We start from the raw sequence: 25,529 nt of genomic DNA, 5'->3' as shown, positions 1-25,529 counted from the left end.
TAAAAAGCAGAGACATTACTTTGCCAACAAAGGTTTGTCTAGCAAGGCAATGGTTTTTCCAGTAGTCATGTATGGATATGAGAGTTGGACTATAAAGAAAGCTGAGCACAGAACTGATGCTTTTGAACTGTGGTGTTGGAGAAGACTCTTGAGGGTCCCTTGCACTGCAAGAAGATCAAACCAGTCAGTCCTAAAGGAGATCAGTCCTGGGTGTTCATTGGAAGGACTAATGTTGAAGCTGAAACTCCAATACTTTGGCCACCTGATGAGAAGAACTGACTCATTGGAAAAGACCCTGATGCTGGGAAAGATTGAAGGCGAGAGGAGAAGGGGACAACAGAGGATGAGATGGTTGGATGGCATCACCAACTCAATGGAGATGAGTTTGAGTAAACTCAAACTCAAAGTTGGTGATGGACAGGGAGGCCTGGAATGCTGTGGTCCATAGGGTCATGAAGAGTCGGACACAACTGAGCAACTGAACTCAACTGAACTGAACTGAATGAACATCCTTTGTTAGATATGTACACAAATACAGTCTTTATAGTATGGGTGCAGGTGTTTCCAAATATGGAAATAATGAAAGGAGATTCAGGGAAGACTTGAGAAAGAGCTTGGAGGGTAAATCTGAGCAGTAGACTAGAAGAAGGTACTTATTATTCCTGTTTTCTTACTTATTCTTGTAGTACTAGATTCATGCCTGTTGTTTTCTTACTGATTTCTGTAGTCACAGTATATGAAATTTAACACTTTAATGAACATCCTTTGTCAGATATGACAGTAATATCCCCTAGTCATCAAGTAAACTCTGTTTTGTATGTACTAAATAAAAATATTTTTCTCTTTTTATTTTCAAACTTCCATATGATTTTTAGTTTAAAAAAAAATGGAACCTTGTTCCTGTGACACTTTTGTGGCATTACCTCCAGCAACAATTGATAACAGGATTATTTTTGGAAAAAATTCAGATAGACCCTGTGATGAAGTACAGGAAGTAGTTTATTTTCCTGCTGCAGTTCATGACAACTTGAAGGAACATCTTAAGGTAGGTGAAATGCATGTTTTGTTAACAATATTTTTCTTTAAAAATGTCAAAAACAGTGTTTAAAAATCACTAGCTAGCTATCTGGCAGAGGCTATAGATGTTAAAAAATTAAAGAATTTAAATTTCATGAATAATTTGAATCAGAACCAGAATTCTGGTCTTTTATTTTAGCAATTTGGAGAATGGTGAAATAACTATTAGTTCTTTGAGCAAATATTTGAATGCTTATCATATGCAAGTATGTTGAATAGGAGAAAGAGAGTTAAAGCTTGCTGTCAAGACTGGTTCTGTCTTGCTTTTAACAGTTCCCTGCCTTAACAACAGGCTTCCCAGGTGGCTGGGTGGTAAAGAATCCACCTGCCAAATAGGAAACGGGCTGAAAATCCTGGGACAGGAAGATCCCTTGGAGAGGGAAATGGTAACCCACTTTAGTATCTTGCCTGGAAAATCCCATGGACAGAGGAGACTGATGGGCTATAGTCTATGGGGTCGCAAAAGAGTCAGACGGGACTTAGAAACTAAACAACAACCACTCTTAACAAGAGGTGTGAGATCTCATATTAAGATGGGCGAGTGTGGACTTCCTTGGTGGTCCAGTTATTAAGAATCCGCCTGCCAATGCAGGGGACATGGATTCAAATCCCTGGGCCCAGGAAGATTCCACCTGCTGCGGGTCAGCTGCACCCTTGTGCCACAGCTATTAAACACCACAGCAAGAGAAGCCACCTCAATGAGAAGCCTGCACAGCACAGCTAGAGTAGCTCCTGCTGGCCACTACTTGAGAAAGCGTGCATGCATCAACAAAGACCCGGCTCAGCCAAAAATAATAGAATATCTGAAAGCTTCAAGAATGCTGTGGTAAACACCATTTTAGAGCTCATGGAATTAAGATCCTTGGAGTGGCTATGGAGGAAGATCCTAAATTGCAAAGATTTGTTGTTGCCAGCTTTCAACTTAAGTCAATTAGTTATTAATGTCAACCAATCATAAAAATGCCAGCATGTTGCATCTGGCTAAATGAGGGGAGAAAAGATTTTATTTGCCTTGTTTACCCACCCTGCCCTGTAATGCCTATAATCATGAAGATGGAATAAATTGTAACATTTAGTTTCTATCATAAAAAAAAAGACTAGTTTTGTCTTTCAGGAGCTTAGAGTCTAGTAGAGGAATAGGATGTGTATGTAACTAACCACCTTGTAAAGAAGGATGAAGTTTCAACACCAAATTTAAGAGCAGCAGATTGTGACAGCAGTGGGGAAGAAGCAATTAATTCAGACTAGGAATCAAAGAAGGCTTCACCGAAGTTGGGGTTTCAGCTGGAATTTGATGGGCAAAAGGATTCTGATTGGTGTAGAATAAGAACAGTCATTCCAGGCTCTGGAAATAACAGTTTTATCATCAGAAGAGGTTTTTTGATCCAGTGATAACTGTCAATACTATGCACTAGTCATTTGATAGTATACACATCAATTAAAGGATCCTTTAAAAATTTTTTATTTAAAAAATCCATTTAGCATGGAATTTAAAGGAAAAATTTCACACTATGCTTTTATTGCTAAATTATTTATTTTTAGATTCCACTTTTACTGATATTCTAGTACCAAGATATATTAAATATTAGATGTTTTATGTATCAATTGTTCCTCCACATCCTTGGGGGATTGGTTCCAGGACCCCCTAGGATATCAAAATCATCTGATGCTCAAGTCCCTTATTATAAAATGATATATACATGTATATAACCTATACACATCCTCTCACAAACTTTACATTATCTCTGCTGCTGCTGCTGCTAAGTCGCTTCAGTCGTGTCCAACTCTGTGCGACCCCACAGACGGCAGCCCACCAGGCTCCCCCGTCCCTGGGATTCTCCAGGCAAGAACACTGGAGTGGGTTGCCATTTCCTTCTCCAATAGGTAGTACAATATGTATGGCATGTAAATAGTTGTAAATACAATATAAATGCTATGTAAATAGTTTCTAGCAAGTGGCAAATTTATTTTGCTTTTTGGAACTTTTTGGACTATTTTTTTGCTGAATATTTTTGATCAGTGTTTAGTTGACTGTGTGGATGTGAGATCTGTGGATGTGGAGGGCTAACTGTACTAGGCCAGTGTTTTCTTTTGACGAGACTGTTTACTCATCGTGGATCCATTTCTGTTTTATCTCTTCATGTTTGTCTCACCTATCCTGTAAGTTCTTGTTCTTCTCACAGTTGTGGATGTACCTGATGGCTGAGTCCCACATGTGACATGGGCTTCTATGGCAGTCACTTGTATTTAAGGGCTGCCATATGGAATGTGTATCATTAATCAACAGACCCTGGACGTTGAGTTTGAGATCTCTTTCTTTACATTTCAACTCACATACATCTTCCTTTACAATATGTTTCAAGATTTCACAACTAGAAACTCTCTTTCTCCTGAGCTTCTATTAGCACCCCATCTTCACTTTTCTTCATAGTCCTTATAGTTTGTATTTCCTTGTGTCTTAGTAATGTACAGGTCTTAGTTTCTTGAAAGCAAGATCTATATCTGATTCATCATTATAACTAATATATCTCTTAGCAGACCAGAGATGCTTAGCACATATCTGAATGAATAAATGCTTTTAGGGACAATTCTGAATATTTTTTAAGGGTAATGCCTTATAATTGAAATTTTCAATTTAGTTTATAATCTCTTTCGTAATATTCAGGTCTTTGATCGATTTTAAGATTCTAGACTTTGGTAAGTTTTCTTTTTCAGTTTTATTGTTGTCACTATGACTTTCTTTACAGTGTACTTATATAGAAATTGATCAAGTTCCTGAAACATATGCTGTTGTCCTTAGTCGCCCAGCTTGGTTATGGGGAGCAGAAATGGGAGCCAATGAGCACGGAGTTTGCATTGGGAATGAAGCTGTATGGGGAAGAGAAAAAGTTTGTGATGAAGAGGCACTACTGGGCATGGACCTTGTCAGGTTATATTTTTGTTACATTTTTACACTATAGAACTTGTCTAAGTTTAAAATTTTGGTGTAACTTTTAACATGTTTTAGCTTCCTTTTTTTTTTTCATTGTTTGGACTTTGATACTTTATAGTTTGTATTAAAAATGCTTCAGAATCAGTTCAAATGTCATTAATTAGGAGAAGGGAGGGAGTGAGTGAGTGAGAAGTCACTCAGCCGTGTCCGACTCTTTGCGACCCCATGGACACCAGGCTCCTCCATCCATGGGATTTTTCTAGGCAAGAGTACTGGAGTGGGTTGCCATTTCCTTCTCCAGGGAACTGCCCGACCCAGGGATTGAACCCAGGTCTCCCACATTGTAGACAGATGCTTTACTGTCTGAGCCACCAAGGAAGTCAGGAGAATTGAAAATTATGATTCATTGGAAGTACTTAACATACTTTATTAGACCATGAGTAATTCTCACAGTTACCTTATGGGGTATTATAATTATCCTGATTTTACAGATGAGAAATCTGGAGGTTTAGAGATAAATCAACTTGCAAATAAATTACCAAGTTGGAATTTGAACACTGATCTTTGTTTTTATCATCCCAAACTAACTTCAGAAGGAATAGGTTGGAAGTTGGATTTCACTGGATCTATTAACTTGAAGAGGTTTTTCTTTGAACATAAACACAAAATCTCATGTGCATGAAATTATTTAAGGAAAAAAATGGAAATTTCTTTTAATCTGAGAACTTTAATATTTTTATTTTAGACTTGGCCTTGAAAGAGGTGATACAGCTGAAAAAGCCCTCAATGTCATTGTTGATTTATTAGAAAAATATGGCCAGGGTGGAAATTGTTCAGAGGGCAGGATGGTATTTAGCTATCACAACAGTTTCCTGATAGCGGATAGAAATGAAGCCTGGATTCTGGAAACTGCAGGAAAGTACTGGGCAGCAGAAAAAGTAGAAGGTATGGACAGCTTTTCATGATTTAATTTGTTTTACAGTTAATAAAATACCTCCTAATTGCGGACATTTCATTTAGTTGTTTTTCAAGATTTATACTCCAGTGCAATGAAGGGGAAAACTGCAGGGGAAATGAAAAAATGTGAAAGAACATACAGTTAAGTGAAAATGAAAGTGAAAGTGAAAGTGAAGTTGCTCAGCCATGTCCGACTCTTTGCGACCCCATGGACGGTAGCCTATCAGACTCCTCCGTCCATGGGATTTTCCAGGCAAGACAGTAAAAGAACTCTATAAAGAGCTTTCTTGAAAAAGAGGAAAAGGTGCTGTCATCTCTTTTTCATAAATATGATACTAATTTCATATAACTTGTGTACATTTTCTGTGAAGTAACTCTTGTATGCTTTATAGTAGTTTTTTTACCTTTTAATGCGATAAAACCATTACTTTATTATTTTTTCATCTTTTAAACTTTGGACTGAACTCCAAAATTTCATCATATGTGGATATGGAGGTGAGGACTAGGGAGTGTTACTGGGGATTGGTGATTGTGAGTTAGTGGTTAGAAAGAATATGTTAGTAGTAACAGCAGTAAAGTGAAACATTTAATGTCATTGAGTAAATAAAACAGTTGATTGTTTTAGAATGCTTTTCTTTTCTTTTTTCTTGATTTCTTTGTGATCATATATACTCATTTTCCAGTGAGGAAATCCAGAGATATGAAATTATGTACTCAGGGCAGTGAGTGATAGAATTTATTGTTTTAAAATTTTATTTATTTATTGCTCTAGCCTTAGAATTTAAATATTTCCGTCCTGACTCTTTGTTCAGTATTCCTTCACTTGAGTATAGTCTTGTGCTAAGGCATGTTCACATACCTTTTGTGTACTTAACTCTGGATCTCACAGTTTTACAGAAACACATGTGAAAATATTAAATGGTACATGAATAATACATACATATATATGCCGTGAATATTTAAAGAAAGGAAAAGTCATTATGAACTGGAGAAGTTTAGAAAATCTTCATGAAGGTAGCTTTGAGCTTTGCAGGATTTGGATGCTATTTTTCACAACAGGTCATTGACAGTTGTTTTGATGGACATTTTATTTTATATATTGCATGCATGTTTATTAATACATAAAACTGAATTGAGACTGTTTTTCTTATTATGATAATTGGCCTGATCATACCATTAAGTACTTTTTATTTTGTCGAGTATGCTACACGCAAGAGAAAAATGAGCAAGTGTTTTCTGTTGAAAAAGTTAGCCCCTCCGAGCCATCCAAAATGAACACCTTCATTGAGTCTGATTATTCAGTTGCAGATTAACTTTGCCAACTTGTTTCTCTTCCTAATAGTAAATGAGCCCAAGAACTAAATAGCTTAACTGTAGGGAATTATTTTACTAGATAGAAAATTCTTCTTCTCTGACTTTGATTCTATCATGACTTAGGTCTATTATAGTGAGACCATCCCAAATATGACTTCATTAGAGTAATTTAACTGATTTCTCCTTGGCCAACTGTCATTCTAAACTGTGTTAAAATGTTCTTAATTTTTATTTATCATATCTATTTCATTTATTATGATTTGTTTAGCATAGGGTTTTATTGTTTCTTCTGTTTTGTATTTTAATTGAAAATTTTGTTATGATATTTTTAGAAGCCTTCTATTTCTGTTCTAAACTTACTTATGGCTATTTTTTAAACAGTAATTCATATAAAAGATGAATATCTAAAATATATAAATAACTGTCAAAATTCAACAGTAAAAAGACAATCCAACTAGAAAAATGAACAAGAAGACCTGAAGAGACATTTTGCTGAAGGGGATATACAGATACACAAAAGCACAGGAAATGATGTTTAAGATCATTACCCATTAGGGAAATGCAAACTAAAATCACAAGGAGATATTATTATACCTCTATCAGAATGGCCGAGAAATTTTCAAATTTATTTATTTTAATTGGAAGATATTTGCTTTACAATGTTGTGTTGTTTTCTGCCAAGCATCAACATGAATCAGCCATAGGCATACATATGTCTGGAACCTCCCTCTTGAACCTTCCTCCCACCTGCCACTCTATCCCACCCCTCTAGGTTGTCACAGAGCATCGGTTTGAGCTCCCAGCATCTTACAGCAAATTCCCACTAGCTATCTATTTTACTGGAATGGCTAAAAATTTTTAAATGACTCTACCAAATGCTAGTGAGAATGTGGAGAATGGGTCACTGCTACATTGCTAGTAAGAATGTACACTCAGGAAAACAGTTTGGCAGTTAAAAAAAGGATCTTAATATATAACTATTATACGGTGTAACTAATATGTAGCTATTATACAGTGTAACTAATATGTAACTATTATACAGTGTAACACGTACAATCTTGTGCATTTATCCCTGAGAAATAAAACTTAAATGCACGCAAAAACCTGTACATGAATTTGCATGGCAGCTTTTCCCATGATGGGCAGAAACTGGAAAGAACCAAGCAGTCCTTTAACTTGTGAATATTTAAATGAACTGTAGTATGCTTATACCATGGAATACTACTCAGCAATAAAAAGGAATGAACTGTTGATATATATAATAACCTGGAATAATCTTTAGGGAGTTAAACTGAGGGGAAAAAAAGCCTAAAGATTATATATTGTATGATTCCATTTATATGGTTTTTCTTGAAATGACAGTTATAGAAATGAATAACAGATGGTTGCCTGGGGTTAATGAAAGGGTGGGTGTAGGAGATGAGTGGGGGTGGCTATGAAAGGGCAACATGAGTGATCATTGTGATATCATCTTGACAGTATGAATATTAGTACTTTGGTTGTGAGATCATACAAGGTGTTACCATTTGGGGAGACAGTATAAAGGTGCATAGTTTGTTCTTTAATTCTTATAATTGCATGTGAATCCATAGTTACCTCAAAATAAAAACTTTAATTTAGAAAAGTTATTTATGCATTTGAGTGTGTAATAAATAGATATGCATGGTACAACATTTAGAAGCCTGTATTTACATTGAAATAGTAATTAAGGATCATAATGTACAGAGATCGATACATTACATTAAATGTGACTTTTCTTCTCCCTTCCTCTCTTCTTTCAAAATAGAGGGAGTTCGCAATATTTCTAATCAGCTTTCTATAACAACCAAAATTGATCGGGAACACCCAGACATGAGGAACTATGCCAAGCAGAGAGGTTGGTGGGACGGGAGAAAGGAATTCGATTTTGCTGCAACGTACTCTTGTCTTGACACAGCCAAGATGATGATTTCACCAGGCAGATACTGTGAGGGCTACAAACTTCTGAATAAGCATGAAGGTAATTTATCTTCTCCAACACCACAGTTCAAAAGCATAAATTCTTCAGCATTGTTTTACTTATAAAAATAAATATATTCACGTGATTCAAAATTCAGAGGTACCCAAGTGAAGTGTCTCCCTTCTAAGGGTTATTCACTAGTCGTGTCCAGCTCTTTGTGACTCCATGGACTTTAGCCCACCAGGATTCTCTGTCCGTGGAATTCTTCAGGTAAGAACACTAGAGTGGGTTGCCATTTCCTACTCCAGTTGCCCTTCTAACAGGCCCCTATTAAGTTATTTTTCCTATAGGCAGTTCCTTGTGTATTCTTTCAGAGATGTTGTATGCTTAATGAAATTATATATAGGTATTCTTGATTCTCTGTTTTACAAAATGGTTGCATTCCACACATACTTGTCTGCACATAACTTTTCACCAGTTAGTGGTAAGGTAGATCATTCTATTTTTATATGTACTAAACTTTTTCATTTTTCAACAGGCACATGGTATTCTATTATTTTTGTATATTTTTATTTCCATATGGCTGTATTTTATCATTATAAAGATTGATTGTATGAATTATACTTTAGTTAACAAATTCCCAGTTACTTAGGTTGTTTTTAGTTTTTCAGTACTGAAAATTATACAACATGCTTATAGCTTATTTACTTTCACATCCATGACCATTTTCCTAGAATAATTTCCTCAGAGTAGAATGTGGGGTCAAAGCACGTGCATGTGTTCTGCTACTTTTATGTTGTGTGAAAGTGAAGTCTCTCAGTTGTGTCTGACTCTGCGACCCCGGGACTGTAGCCTGCCAGGTTCCTCTGTTCAAGGGATTCTCCAGGCAAGAATACTGGAGTGGGTTGCCATTTCCTTCTCCAGAGGATCTTCCCAACCCAGGGATTGAACCTGAGTCTCTTGCATTGCAGGCATACTCTTTACTGTCTGAGTCACAAGGGCTCTTTGTCTTGTCTATTTGCCTCCAAATAATTCCAGAAAAATTCTTTATCTGCCACGCAAAAGTTCTTTATCTGCCACCCAATAATTATGAAGATTATTTAGAAGATTACTGGGTGGCAGATAAATGCTAAGAGGCTCTTTTCACTACTAAAAATATGTGACTGATGTGTACTCTTTCACTTGAAAGATAAAGTGGTCCTGTAAATCAGTCAGAAAGCAACTTCTGAGAGATAAGATCAGTCAGTGATTAATACTTGCTTCTCAGGTATTCATTAAACAAATTAATTATATGTATAGCAGAAAAGCACGGCTTCCCAGCTGGCTCAGTGGTAAAAGAATCTGCCTGCCAGTGCAGGAGATGAAGGAGATCCACCTTCGCTCCCTGGGTCAGAAAGATCCCCTGGAGGAGGAGATGGCAACCCACTCCAGTATTCTTGCCTAGAGAATCCCCTGGACAGGGGAGCCTACTGACTACAGTCCCTAGGGTCGCAAAGAGTCGGACACAATGGAGTGACTAAGCACACAAATATGCACACATACAGCAGAAAAAAGTTTGTGACAGAATGTTTTTAGAATGCCTTAATGTCATTATTTTCCAAGTATTTAATACCTTACTTTTAATTTCCAGAACGTCTTATCATTTGAAAACTTTTCCTCTAAGTTTCTTAACGTTAGTTTGTCATTTTATAAGTAGGTTATTTGAAGTGTCTTTCTTTCCATGTGGATAGATATGTAGAAAACACTAAAATATGTTACTCTAAGGATTTTGATTTTACAGTGACTATTATTGTAAAAGTAGAGATGGAGTAATGGTTGCAACAGTATCTACTCCTATTTATTTAAAAAGTATATCAAAGGGTAGACACTGTGCTAAGTGATTACATTATTTTCTTTACGCAAACATGGTAAGTAGGTATTATCTTCATTTTACAAATGAGGAAACTGTTTGTGCCCTTCACTTATCTCCTGTATGAAACTTAAATTAAAAAAAAAAAAGACTCTTATTTGTCCTTACATTTTTCTCAGCACCTAGTTCAGTGTCTGCACTAGTGTATATGTATGCTTAGTAAGTTTTTTTGTTGTTAACAAAGGCTTGTAAATTGAATTGAACTATCTAACTTGCAGATAGTTTAACAATGATCATTATTGTGTCCTTTTTATATGGCAATAAACCTAAAGGGTTAGGACATAAAATTAGCAGATATTCTGAAAAAATGAAGCATATCAACATATAACTAAGCCAGAGAGAAAAATGTCAAGAATTGTAAGGTTTAGGGTGATTGGATAAAAGGAATAAAAAATAGGTAGAAAAAATTATAAATCAATTATCTACTGCAGTATAATAATTCATTATATTTAACTACAAAATGACTGAATTATAGATTTGAAATGCATACATGATTATAGTAATAGATGCATCTGACATGAAACTTCTTTTTCCTCCAAGTATGAAGTACAGTTCATCCAGCTTTCTGTGCTTTGCCAAAGGAATAAATGTCTTTCCAGTACTTTTATAGAAAATTGTCTACTAGAATATTATAGCTAATTTTTCCTATGATTTTTCTAGATGGAAGAGCCTATTTCTCTTCTTTCCAGCTCTTCCTGGCTGATAGCTATTAACTGTACTGCACGTATGTCCAAATTTTATCTATATTCACTCATGTATTTTAAATGACTAGTTTAAATTGCAATGAGATTGTACCCTGTGTTTTGCATTCACTTTAGTGAACCCTACCACTGCAGTCTCAGTACTTATTCAGTGTTTGCTAGTGGATTGCTTATAGCTGTCCTACTCAAGTGATCATGTAAATCCTTCTTTCATTTTGAGAATTGTAGGTTTTGAATGCAGAAAACATTTTCATAATACCTGTCTTATCTCAGTGTTATGGTTCTGACACTGTTTTCATCAAAACTTGCTACTTATAGGAATTTATGTTTGAGTCATTCTAAAATCTCACTGGGTGCAGAAGCTATGTGTCTGATAGGTGTGGATGGCTTTTGCTTTATTATCTAGTTTTATTATTAAGGATTGTTTTCAGATATATACTTTTTTTGTTTCTCCCTGCATTTCCCTAAATTTACAGAAAGGTATTGCTCCTGTAACAAATTATCTACACATTTTTCTCGAATTTGAAGTCATAGCTATGTTATGGAGAAAGTGAAAATTTGCTATTAACATAAAGCAGTTGGTAGTTTGAGTGATTAACTGAGGATGGAACACTAGATTGTTTTATATGGAAATCAATTTTATTTTAATTTGAAATGTCACAGAATTACAATTTGGGTACAGACTTGATGTAAACTTTTTTCTTTTGATTATTCCCATATATCATGGGAATGAGGGGAATTCTTGCTTTTCATGCTTTATTTGTCCTTGTAAGTAATTTCATTTGTTTATTCCTTTGTTGTCATTGTAGTAGGATTTGGAAAGAGAAGAAACAAATACCTGTGGTCAACCAACTGTGTTAAGTGAAAGTTATTTTTTTCTTTAGGACTAATTTTAATGCAGTAATTAAACATTTACATATAAGTGTCTGAAAATATTTTATGTGATGGCAGGTACTCTATGTTTTGTGTTTTTTAAAAATATACTTGTTACAATATGGATCTACCATATTCTTTACTGTTATTAAAAAATTGATACTACTTGAGGGTGAAAAGAGACATATTTAATAAATGAAAGGCATAAAATTTGAGTTGGTTAAAAGCACAAAGCTAAACATCTGCTTCTGGTTAACAAGGGGTAGCTAGTACTGGACTACCCTCTTCCCAAGAATAACTATAAAAGCTGGAAGAATAAAACCAGTTTGAAGGCATGGTGAATACCCAAAACAGTTAGGACATGAGGGGCCTAGATGCAGGAGATTGGAAAAAGACCATCTGCACTCTGAGAAGAGTCTGACCTTCTGTGTCACAATTTCTCCTTATAGCAGCTGCTGACTTCTATGCAGTGTGTATGTAGGATGAGGCACTGTAGGATGAGTAGTTGCTAAGACCTTACAAAGTTAAGTAGAGATTTTGGTAATCTTACAAGTCTTAGGGACAAAATTGGATTTGATGAACAACCAAGAAGAAGGGGCCTGAGAAATACCCTAGGCTTTCAGCTAAAACCCCAGAAAGGCTGTACCTTAGGAATAAGAATGGACAGAGAATAGACCAGTCTCAGCTGGATCAATAGTTAATCTATGTATATTCCATCTGTTTGCCAGAAGAAAATTAAATCTTCTGTGAAGGAAAATATCATGCAGAACCTCTACAAATTTTCATCTATAGTGTCCAACATTTAATTAAAAATTTGTCAGACATGGCAAGAAATGGACCAAATGACTGAAAATCAAGAGAAAGACAGTAGAAACTGACCCACTGGTTATTTGCAATTAGTTTGATTGGATACAGACTTTTAAATTAACATGTTTTATATGTTTAAAAAAACTAGGTGAGAAGATGGAGAATTTCATCAGAGAACTGAAATCTAGAAAAGAGAACCAAATGGAAATAAAAGAACTGTTGTTGTTGTTTAGTCACTAAGTCGTGTCTGACTGTGACCCCATGGACTGCAGCATGCTGGGTTTCCCTGTTTTCCACTATCTCCTGGAGTTTGCTCAGAATCATGTCCACTGAGTTGGTGATGCTATCTAACCATCTCATCCTCTGCCTCCCACTTCTCCTTTTGCCTTCAGTCTTTCCCAGCATCAGGATCTTTTCCAGTGAGTCGGCTCTTTGCATCAGGTGACCAGAGTATTGGAGCTTCAGGTTCAGCATCAGTCCTTTCAGTGAATATTCAGGGTTGATTTCCTCTAGGATTGACTGGTTTCATCTCCTTGCTGTCCAAGGGACTGTCAAGTGTCTTCTCCAGCACCAGATTCAAAGGCATCAGTTCTTCAGCACTCAGCCTTCTTTATGGTTCAACTCTCACATCCATATATGACTACTGCAAAAACCAGAGCTTTGACTAGACGAACCTTTGTTGGCAAGCTGATGTCTTGGCTTTTTAATATGCTGTCTAGGTTTGTCGTAGCTTTCCTTCCAAGGAGTGTCTTAATTTCATGGCTGTGATCACCATCTGCAGTGATTTTGGAGCCCAAGAAAATAAAATCTGTCACTGCTTCCATTTTTTTCCCCTTCAACTTGCCATGAAGTGATGGGACTGGATGTCTTGATGTTAGTTTTTAGAACTGTAAATTTATAATAACTGAGAATTCAGTATAATAACCTATTAGACATACCAGAAGAAAAAAATTAGTGAATTGGAATATCAGTAGAAGATTTCTGCTTGAAACAGAGATAAGGCTTTGGAAAATACAGGCAAGAGTGTGAAAGCCATATAGGACTCATTGAAAAGGTCTAACATGTATGTAGTTGGAGTCCCAATAGGAAAGGTGAGAGAGAATATGGATGGGCAAAAAGCAAGATTTGAAGAGATACTGGCCAAGAATTTCCGCCAATTAAGAAAGTCGGCAAGTCACACTTTAATGAAGCTCTACAAATCCCAAGGATAAATAAAAGGACACCACACCTGGGCCTATTGTAATAAGATTGTTGAAGAAGGAAATAAACAGAAAATCCTAAAACCAGTCAGAGAAAAAATATATATTACCTTCAAAGCATCAAATATGACTGGCGGAAAACCTTTGCCTTCAACAGAAGGGAAAGAATCTAGAAGACTGTAAAATGACACCTTTAAGGTGATAGAGAAAAATAATTACTACCAATTTGGAATTCCATATCCAGTGAAAATATACTCCAGAAATGAAGTTGGACTAACCTTTGAGAGAATTCACCACTAACCAGCTGGCTGGAATCAAGATTGCCAGGAGAGATATCAACAACCTCAGATATGCAGATCATAGTGTTCTAGTGGCAGAAAGCAAAGAGAAACTAAAGAGCTTCTTGATGAAGGTGAAAGAGAAGAGTGAAAAAGCTGACTTAAAACTCAACATTCAAAAAACTAAGATCATGGCATCCAGTTTCATCACTTCATGGCAAATAGATGGGGAAGAGAGGAAACAGTGACGGATTTTATTTTCTTGAGCTCCTAAATCATTGTAGATGGAGACCGTAACCATGAAATGAAAAGACATTTGCTCTTTGGAAGAAAAGCTATGACAAACCTAGACAGTGTGTTAAAAAGCAAAGACGTCACTTTGCTGACAAAGGTCCATATAGTCAAAGCTATGGTTTTTTTCAGTAATCATGTTAGAGTTGGACCATAAAGAAGGCTGAGTGCTGAAGAACTGATGTCTTCTGATTATGATGCTGGTGAAGACTCTTGAGAGTCCCCTAGACAGAAAGGAGATCGAACCAGTTAATCCTAAAGGAAATCAGTCCTGAATATTCATTGGAAGAACTGATGCTGAGGCTGAAGCTCCAATGTTTTGGCCATCTGATGTGAAGAGCTGACTCATTGGAAAAGACCCTGATGCTGGGAAAGATTGAGGGCAGGAAGAGAAGGGGACTACAGAGCATGAGATGATTATATGGCATCACCAACTCAATGGACGTGAGTCTGAGCAAACTCCAGGAGATAGTGAAGGACAGGGAAGCCTGGTGTGCTGCAGTCTATGGAGTTGCAAAGAGTTGGACACAAGTTAGCAACTGAATGACAATGACAACAACAAATCAATTGGTACTAAAAGAAATACTGAGTTATTCTTCAGGAAAAATGATCTTAGAAGCAAGGTGGGCGAGAGTGAGTGAAGAGTAAAAGAAACAGTAAATGTGTGGGTAAAACTAAATAAATATTGTCTGAAAGAGGAGAGTGAAAAAGTTGGCTTAAAGCTCAACATTCGGAAAACTAAGATCATGGTCCTGGTCCCATCACTTCATGGCAAATAGGTGGGGAAACAGTGGAAACAGTGGCTGACTCTATTTTTCTGGGCTCCAAAATCACTGCGGATGGTGAGTGCAGCCATGAGATTAAAAGATGCTTACTCCTTGGAAGGAAAGTTAGCACCAACCTAGAGAGCATATTCAAAAGCAGAGACATTACTTTGCCAACAAAGGTCCGTCTAGTCAAGGCTATGGTTTTTCCAGTAGTCATGTATGGATGTGAGAGTTGGACTATAAAGAAAACTGAGCGCCAAAGAATTGATGCTTTTGAACTGTGGTGTTGGAGAACACTCTTGAGAGTCCCTTGGACTGCAAGGAGATCCAACCAATCCATCCTAAAGGAGATCAGTCCTGGGTGTTCATTGGAGGGACTGATGTTGAAGCTGAAACTCCAATACTTTGGCCACCTGATGCGTAGAGCTGACTCATTTGGAAAGACCCTGATGCTGGGAAAGATTGAGGGCAGGAGGAGAAGGGGATGACAGAGGATGAGATGGTTGGATGGCATCACCGACACAATGGACATGGGTTTGGGTGGACTCCAGGAGTTGGTGATGGACAGGGAGGCCTGGTGTGCTGCAGTTCATGGGGTCACAAAGAGTCAGACATGACTGAGCGACTGAACTGAACTGAACTGAAAATAATAATAATTTTATGACCAATGACCATAGCTGCTGTGCTCAAGTTCTGTTGTGTATTACAATTCCTGAAGGCTGCTCCTGGTCAATGACTGAAAGCATCAGGGAGACTAAGGCAGGCCCATGCTGGGGGTCATTGAACTCTTCTGATGGTTGACTTTGGGTCAAGGACTTCCTGAGAGCCTTGCAAACTTTCCTTAGATGGCATGTTAATCTAGGTCACTTTCACTCAACCTTTCTTCCTTCTCTATTAAACCCAGGTTCAGACTTCAGTTGCAGTCTGGATTACTTGTCATTTTCTCTCATAGGCATTTTCCCTCATAAAATCTTTATAAATTTACACACTGCTATATTTAAAATGGATAATCAACAAGGACCTACTGTATTGAATAGGGAACTCTATGCAGTTATGTGGCATCCTGAATAGGAGGGGAGTTTGGAGGAGAATGGATACATGTATATGTATGGCTGAGTTCTTTGCTGTCTGTTTGAAACTATCACAACATTGTTAATCGGCTATCAGTTCAGTCAGTTCAGTCACTCAGTCATGTCTAACTCTCTGCAACTGCAGCATGCCAGGCTTCCCTGTCCATCACCAACTCCCAGAGCTTGTTCAAACTCATGTTCATCGAGTTGGTGATGCCATCCAACCATCTCATCTTCTGTCATCCCCTTCTCCTTCTGCCTTCAATCTTTTCTAGCATCAGGGTCTTTCCCAATGACTCAGTTCTTCACATCAGGTGGCCAGAGTATTGGAGTTTCAGCTTCAGCATCAGTCCTTCCAATGAATATTCAGGACTGATATCCTTTAGGATTGACTGGTTTGATCTTCTTGCTGTTCAAGGGAGTCTCAAGAGTCTTCAACATTACAGTTCAAAAGCATCAATTGTTTGGTGCTCAGCTTTCTTTATAGTCCAGCTCTAACATCCATACATGACTGCTGGAAACACCATAGCCTTGACTAGATGGACCTTTGTCAGCAAAGTAATGTCTCTGCTTTTTAGTATGCTGTCTAGGTTGGTCATAGCTTTCCTTGCTGCAGTCACCATCTGCAGTGATTTTGGAGCCCCAAAAAATAAAGTCTGCCACTGTTTCCATTGTTTCATCTATTTGCCATGAAGTGATGGGACTGGATGCCATTATCTTTGTTTTTTGAATGTTGAGTTTTAAGCCAACTTTTTCACTCTCCTCTTTCACTTTCAGCAAGAGACTCTTTAGTTCCTCTTTGCTTTCTGCCATAAGGGTGGTGTCATCTGCATATCTGAGGTTATTGATATTTCTCCTGGCAATCTTGATTCCAGCTTGTGCTTCATCCAGCCTGGCATTTCACATGATGTACTCTGCATATAAGTTAAATAAGTAGCTATAGTCCAATATGAAATAAAGTTTTAAAAAAACCTTTGTGTATTTAGAAAAATTATATAAATCATCAAGCCAAGTTCATTGAAGCCAGACTGAAATTTGGTTCTCTCTCTCAAAAGCTTTGTACATAGAATTGGCATCTGCTTTTCAAAGACTTGGATGAATACAGTAGAATTACATATATGAGAAATAGCACAAAAGACAGGAGGCAGTAATTGGAGTAAAAGTGTTACAAGGTCCTGGTATTAACTAAGTGGTGAAGAACTAATTTAAGACTGTAATATATAAAGTCAAGAGAAAATAAAAAGAAGAAATGTACAAATAAGCGAACATGGTGGAAATAGAATAATAAATACCTGAAAAAATTAAAGAAGGCAAAAAAGAAAAAGAATAGCTGGCGTAAGTAGAAAGCTAGTAATAAAATGTCCCATGCAGAATTGTTCTTATATGGTTTTTATCTTTGATGTTATGCTTTTAGAAAGGCCATTTACACTGTACCAGAAATGGTTATCTACATCTTATAGTTTTATTTTTAACATTTATATTATAATTCTTCTGGAATTATTCTAAAATAACATATGAATTAGGATTCCAGCTTCTTTTTTTTTTAATCACTTCTCAAATGATTACCCAATAATCTTAGCTCCACTTGTTTTTTTAAAATTTTTTATTGGAGTATAGTTATAATGTATTAGTTTCATGTGTACAGCAAAGTGAATCAGTTATATGTATATGTGTGTGTATATACACACATACTTTTTTTTAAGGTTCTTTCCCCATATTGGCCATTATACAGTATTGAGTAGAGTTTTCTGTCAGCCCCACTTTTTAAATGAATTATGTTTTGTCTACTGATTTGAAGTGCCAACCAATTTTATCAAATATTAAATTCCTAAGTAAACCCAAGTATAAATTAGATTACTGTATTTATCCATAGCCTAGGACAATGCCTGGCATTTAATAGGTGTTCAATAAATTTGCTGAATGAATGAGAACTAAAGAGAGAAAATCTTTAGAGAATTTGTAATCTAATTGCAGAGATAGGAACAATACAGACAAAAGATCAGGAATTTATAGTCTAATGGCAGAGACAGACAAAAGATAGGACCAATGCGGATGAAAGATAGGAAAATGTTATTTCAGTTAAGTTTGGTAGAAGTTTTAATTTGAAGGAGTTTTAATGTGATTCAGGGAGAATTGAGAGTCATTAATTTTGGGGACGAGAATCATTATCATGTGAGAAGAAGATATTTTGGCTACTCTTGGAGGGCTACATTGTCAAGGGGTAAGGTTCTCCATCCTGTCATGAGAGATCCTAAGCCACATAAACGTGTAGAATGGAGCAGAGCTGTCTGAAGGCATGCTGGGCTTTTTAAACTTTTTGGTGGAAATGCCTTCCGAATATGGGATTCTGAGGCTCTCTGTAACCATGAACATGTTGTGTTTGGTAAAAAGATAAAACAGATTTTTTTTCTGTTTTTCTCAAAAAAATCTTAAAATACCAAACTTTACCTATAAAAGCAGAAAACAGAATATAATGCATTTATATTTATCATGCACAATGGACATTTAGATTTTTGAAGTAGTCTGACAGAACTGTGTACATACAAGTTCCACTAGCCAATAATGTCTTTCGTCTCCTTGATTCCCAGTCAGGTTTTCATAAAAGAGTATTAATGTCAGACATAGAAATTATTACAGGAAAAATAATTTGTTATTTTGTAAAGAACATCTTTTGTAATATTAGAAACTAAACACACTATTCTCTTAATATTTTGTTCCTAGGATGGATAGACTCAGATAATAATTATTGACGTTGTTAGCTAATTGCTAACTACATACCCCTTAAAAAATTTTAGAAGGGCAATGAGGTTGAGTGTATTTTGTATTATTGATTTCTTCTTCTTAAGAGATAACAGATTTATCCTGTTACAGTGTTTGGAGATTTTATTTTATATTTAAAAAAATATCTTCCTTGTGACAGCCCAGTGAGTCTAACAGTTATGATATGAGATTTGCTTATAGTCAATCTTACTTAATACCTAAACCAGTATCTCATGTTATATATTATCAATAGAGAAAGCAGTTCATAATTGCAGGATACCAGTTTGCAAATGCATATGTATTTGATGGTCTTAAAATTTATTTCCCTAGGAAACATAACTTTTGAAACAATGGTGGAAATTCTCCGAGATAAACCAAGTGGCATTAATATGGAGGGAGAATTCCTGACCACTGCAAGCATGGTTTCTATTTTACCTCAAGATTCCAACCTTCCTTGCATTCACTTCTTTACAGGGACTCCTGATCCTGAGAGGTAAAGTCACAAATACTATAAACCAGGCAGGGAGTAGGGTAGAGTCATTAGTCTGGTCATGATTTTGTCAGGCTATATTTTTGTTGCACCAATATGACAAAAATTTTCTACTGAATGTTTTATTCAAGTTTTAGTCTGCCATTTGCATATGTATTATATAACTGTTCTCATTCTTACGGGATGAAAATGTTTATTGTTTCTGGTACATAGTTATTCCTATCCCCTCTTTCCCCAAATATATTTAAAATTGTCAAGAAAAGAAAGTAGATAGGTTTTCTTATGCAGATTTCCATATTAAATATTAGAGGATTAGTAACAGTAAAATGGTTTAATAATCTAGAAAATACATGTAAAACTTAAAATATCAATAGTTCAAGCTTTATCAAGTAGATTATACAGGCTATCTTGATTTAAATTGTTGGTATCTCTCATAAAACATAATGCACATTACATTTAGAAATGATCTTATGTTTGCTGTCTTTTATCTTTCATCTTACTAAAGATATCTTCAAGCAAATGGAGTGAAACTTGTGAACCCTTTATTAATACTTCTGTTTATTTTCATCCCATATCCTAATCCTCAATATATTGCACTGAGGATTGTTCTTACCCTCCAGCTGTGGAGTTTGCAGTAAAAAATGAGCCGTAATTTAACTTGACACTGTTATATGCCAGGCCCTTTGTCAGGTTCATGGGAATTCAAGGCTAAATAAAGCATGTCCCTTGTCCCAGAAGAAGATCCTAGGAAACCAAGGAAGATAGGCACAGGTAAAACTAGTATGACAGGAACAATCAGTGTGTTATAAATGAGTAGAAACCACAGGGAATCATAGAAGATGAGGAATAATGCTGAATATTTTTATATCGCACATACCAACTTAATACTTTTTCTTCTAGATCTGTTTTTAAGCCTTTCATATTTGTGCCGAATATTTCACAACTATTGAACACCAGCTCACCTACATTTGAACCTGAAGATTCAGTTGAAAAGAAGCTACAATTTAACATTAAGCCTGACAGAAGACATCCACTCTACCAAAAACATCAACAGGCCTTGGAAATACTAGATAATAAGACGGTATGATTAGATTATCTTTTCTGTTTATCATGAAGAATAACTTAAAGTATGATTCAATTCATATTCTGAGCTTTGGAATGTCAGCCTTCTTTCCTTTATATAAAATTGGTCTAAAAATAGTTTAGATCTTAGACTATAATAGGGCTATATTATTTTTGTATGTGTGCTCAGTTGCTCAGTCATGACCAAGTCTTTTTGACCTCATGGACAGTAGCCCACCGGGCTCCTCTCTCCATGGAATTTTCCAGGCACGGATACTGCAGAGGGTTGTCATTTCCCCCTCCATGGGATCTTTCGAACCAAGGATCGAACTCACGTCTCCTGTGTCTCCTGCACTGGCAGCCAGTTCTCTACCACTGAGCCACCTGGGAAGCCCTTATATTATTTTTGACCTTTGGTTAAAAATAATGGTTAAGAATGTAGTTTGAATTTTTTACAGCAACTTATTATATTAAGCATAATAACAATAGCTAAGATTTATTGAACACTTATACACCAAACACCATGGTACTGTTACATTGGATATTTCATTTAATCTTCACAACCACTTTATCAGGTAGGTACTATTAATAGCCCCATTGTTGTTATTATTGTTGTTGAGTCGCCATGTCTTGTCCGACTCTTCGCGACCCCATGGACTGCAGCACACCAGGCTTCCCTGTCCCTCACCATCTCCTGCAGTTTGCCTAAGTTTATGTCCATTGCATCGGTGATGCCATCCAACCATCTCATCACTGTTGCCCTCTTCTTCTGCCTTCAGTCTTTCCCAGCATCAGGGTCTTTTCCCGTCAGTTGGCTGTTTGCATCAGGTGGCCAAAGTATTGGAACTTCAGCTTCAGCATTAGTCCTTCCATTGATTATTCAGGGTTGATTTCCTTTAAGATTGACTGGTTTAATTTCTTGTTGTCTAAGGGATTCTCAAAAGTCTTCTACATCACCACAGTTCGATAGCATCAATTCTTCAGCACTCTGCCTTCTTTATGGTCCAGCTCTCACAACCACACGTGACTACTGGAAAGACCATAGCCTTGACTATACATACCTTTGTTGACAAAGTGATGTCTTTGCTTTTTAATACACTGTCTAGGTTGTCATAGCTTTCCTGCCAAGAAGCAATCGTTCTAGTTTCCTGGTTGCACTCAGCATCCGCAGTGATTTTAAAGCCCAGGAAGAGGCATCTCTCCCTGCTTCCCCATTTTCCCCATCTATGAAGTGATGGGGCCAGATACCATGATCATAGTTTTTTTTAATATTTAGTTTTAAATCAGCTTTTTTACTCTTCTCCTTCACCCTTATTCTCTTCACTTTCTACCATTAGTGTGCTATCATCTACATATCTGAGGTTGTTGATATTTCTCCTGGCAATCTTGATTCCAGCTTGTAACTCATCCAGAACGGCATTTCTCATGATGTGCTCTTCGTGTAAGTTAAATAAACAGGGTGACAGTGAACAGTCTTATATTCCTTTCTCAATCCCGAACCAGTTAGTTGTTCCATACAAGGTTCTAACTGTTGCTTCTTGACCGGCATACAGGTTTCTCAGTAGACAGTTAAGATGGTCTGGTATTCCTATCTCTTTAAGAGTTTTCCACAATTTGCTATGATCCACACAGTCAAAGGCTTTAACATAGTCAATGAAACAGGTAGATGTTTTTTCTGGAATTCCCTTGCTTTCTCTATGATCCAGCAGATGTTGGCAATTTGATCTCTGATTCCCCTGCCTTTTCTAAACCCAGCTTGCACATCTGGAAGTTCTTGGTTCACATAATACTGAAGCCTAGCATACAGGATTTTGACCATAACCTTAGTAGCACAGGAGATGGTGGTTTGAACATTCTTTAGTACTGCCCTTCCTTGGGACTTGCGATGAGGATTGACCTTTTCTAGTCCTGTGGCCATGGCTGGGTTTTCCAAATTTGCTGACATATTGAGTGAGAATTGGACTATAAAGAAAGCTGAGTGCCAAAGAACTGATGCTTTTGAACTGTGGTGTTGGAGAAGACTCTTGAGAGTCCCTTGGACAGCAAGGAGATCCAACCAGTCCATCCTAAAGGAAATCAGTCCTGAATATTCATTGGAAGGACTGATGCTGAAGCTGAGACTCCAATACTTTGGCCACCTGATGTGAAGAACTGACTCATTTGAAAAGATCCTGATGCTGAGAAAGATTGAAGGCAGGAGGAGAAAAGGACGACAGAGGATGAGATGGTTGGATGAGATGGTTGGATGGCATCACCGAGTCAATGAACATGAGTTTGAGTAAACTCTGGGAGTTGGTGATGGACAGGGAGGCCTGGCGTGCTGCAGTCCATGGGGTCACAAAGAGTTGGACATGACTGAGCAACTGAACTGACTGACTGATTAAGGGTAGCATTTTGATAGCATTATTTTTTAGGATTTTAAATAGTTCTGCTGGAATTCTATCACCTCCACTAGCTTTATTGACAGCAGTGCTTCCTAAGGCCCACTTAACTTCACACTCCAGAATGTCTGGCTCTGGGTGAGTGACCACACCATCGTGGTTATCCGGGTCATTAAGATCTTTTTTGTACAATTCCTCTGTGTATTCTTTCCATCTCTTCTTGGTCTCTTCTGCTTCTATTAGATCTTTACCGTTTCTGTCCTTTGTTGTACCCATCTTTGGATGAAATGTTCCTTTGATATTTCCAATTTTCTTGAAGAGATCTCTAGTCTTTCTGCTTCTGTTGTTCCCCTCTGTTTCTTTGCACTGTTCATTCAAGAAGGCCTTCTTGTCTCTCCTTGCTATTCTCTGGTATTCTGCATTCAGTTGGCTGTATCTTTCCCTTTCTCCCTTTCCTTTCACTTCTCTTTTTTCCTCGGCTATTTGTAAAACCTCCTCAGACAACTGTTTTGCCTTCTTGCTTTTCTTTTTCTTTGGGATGGTTTTGTCTACTGCTTCCTGTACAATATTATGGACCTCTGTCCCTAGTTCTTCAGGGACTTTATTTACTAGATCTAATCCCCTGAATCTATTTTTCATCTCCACTGTATATTCACAGGGGATTTGATTTAAGTCATACATGGCTGGCCTAGTGGTTTTCCCCACTTTCTTTAGTTTAAGCCTGAATTTTGCCAAGAGAAGCTGATGATCTGAGCCACAGTCAGCTCCAGGTGTTGTTTTTGCTGACTGTATACAGCTTCTCCATCTTCGGCTACAAAGAATGTAATCAGTCTGATTTTGGTATTGACATTTGGTGATGTCCATGTGTAAAGTTGTTATCTTAGGTTGTTGAAAAAGGGTATTTGCTATGACCAGTGTATACTCTTGGCAGAATTCTGTTAGGCTTTGCCTTTGTTTTGTACACAAACTTGTCTGTTACTCCAGGTATCTCCTGACTTCCCACTTTCAAATTCCAATCCCGTATGATGAATAGGACATCTTTTTTTGGTGTTAGTTCTAGGAGGTCTTCTAGGTCTTTATAGAGCTGATCAGCTTCTTCAGCATCAGTGGCTGGGGCATAGACTTGAATTATGTTAAATAGTTTGCCTTGGAAATGAACAGAGATCTTTCTGTTTTTTTCAAGGTTGCAGCTAAGTACTGCATTTCGGACTCTTGTTGATTATGAGGGCTATTGCATTTCTTCTATGGGATTCTTGCCCCAGCAGTAGATATAATGGTCATGTGAATTAAGTTCATCCATTTCTGTCCATTTTTGTTCACTGATTTCTAATAAATCTGAAACTTGGAGAGTTTAAGTAGCTTGCTTAGTGTATCTCACACCAAAAATTATAAGACTACTGGAGGGGAGTTAACCTGGTCTCTAAAATGATGTTCTTGATCATGTACCCTCAGATTAATTTTAACTGAATGAAAGTGACTTGACACTCCATAGACTTAAAATAATAATTATAATGAGTTGAGTTTTTTACAAAATGATAAATGCTTATATAATACTTTTAAATATAAGTATTATAAAAGATTAAATATATCACACAAAATCTCATCCCCAAAAATAAGTAGATAAATATATTTTGAGGGGGAGATAGATAGATGGGGAGACAATTCTATAATATCCATACGTCTTCAGCCTTCCTGGCCTCTTCCCTCTCTGCCCCAGAGATAAAAAAAATAGATTAGAAGGAAATGGAAGGCTTACCTAAAGGCTTTTCATAAAACTATCAGCTGATTCCTTGCAATGAAGGAAAAAGTTGGCCATCTTATACCTTCTCTCACCTGTTTCTACTAGCTTCTGATTTTTATTGTCTTTAATTACTTTTACTTTGTCAAGGTGTATATATTTATATTCTTTCTACATTAAGTGCATTTTCCTCCCAGGTAATTTTTTTTTTCCTTTTTCTGTAGTATGTTTATATAGTTGTCATGCTTTTCTGTCTGCTCTCCCCTCCCCCCAACTTATGCTTAAAGCAGAGAGCTTTGTCCAGATCCTCTATTTGTTATATGTTCTTGACACTACCCTGGAGGAGGACATGGCAACCCACTCCAGTATTCTTGCCTGGAGAATCTCATGGACAGAGAAGCCTGGCAGGCTACCATCCATAGTGTTACAAAGCGTCGTACGTGATTGAAACGACTTAGCATGCACGCACGCTTGACACTACTTCTGTTTTTTCTAGGACCAATTTGTTTGACCTCTGACCTACAGTGTAAACACTTTCTTTGTAGCCAAGTGGTATGGAGTGAGAGGCAAGTGTTTTGTTCTAGGAGCCCATTAAGTGCACTGACTCAGGCCCAGTTCCCTGGGTCAGAAGTGTCATTCCCTCCATGGGCTTGGCTCATCCTGACTGAGCACAGCGCTGTGAAAAATGATGAACCCTCTGGTTCTTCTTGCCTTTGCTCAAGTTTCTCAGTGATGTGTTTCATGAACGTCTGCTCTGGAGGGATTTTCCTTCACTCCTCCCTGAGCAGCCTCTGCACTGCTCTAATTTCTCACAATAGTTCTCAAGAATTGTCAGCGCCCTTTTCCCCTTAAATACTGCTTGTGGGAGTGAGGTTTTTTTTTTTTTTTTCTGTTTTGGGAGTGAGTTTTGTAGAATTACTACTAAATGCCCATTAAACTAAATAAAATTGCTTTTTGACATTTCTGCAAGTAACATTGAAATAA

The 25,529-nt window shown here is 37.0% G+C and overlaps 1 protein-coding gene across 1 annotated transcript in view; it reads left to right on the top strand.

Moving 5' to 3' along the window:
* SCRN3 (secernin 3) overlaps positions 1 to 25,529 on the top strand; it is a 30,591-nt gene that overhangs the window by 1,841 nt on the left and 3,221 nt on the right. Inside the window, 6 exon segments of the mRNA XM_052663051.1 lie at positions 876 to 1,045; positions 3,825 to 4,006; positions 4,755 to 4,954; positions 8,067 to 8,279; positions 19,205 to 19,367; positions 20,265 to 20,445. Coding sequence (XP_052519011.1) covers positions 876 to 1,045; positions 3,825 to 4,006; positions 4,755 to 4,954; positions 8,067 to 8,279; positions 19,205 to 19,367; positions 20,265 to 20,445 — 1,109 coding nt within the window.

Source organism: Budorcas taxicolor, chromosome 2 (assembly GCF_023091745.1).
Source record: "Budorcas taxicolor isolate Tak-1 chromosome 2, Takin1.1, whole genome shotgun sequence".
NCBI classification, from domain to species: domain Eukaryota; kingdom Metazoa; phylum Chordata; class Mammalia; order Artiodactyla; family Bovidae; genus Budorcas; species Budorcas taxicolor.
This window is presented reverse-complemented; position numbering and strand designations above follow the sequence as displayed.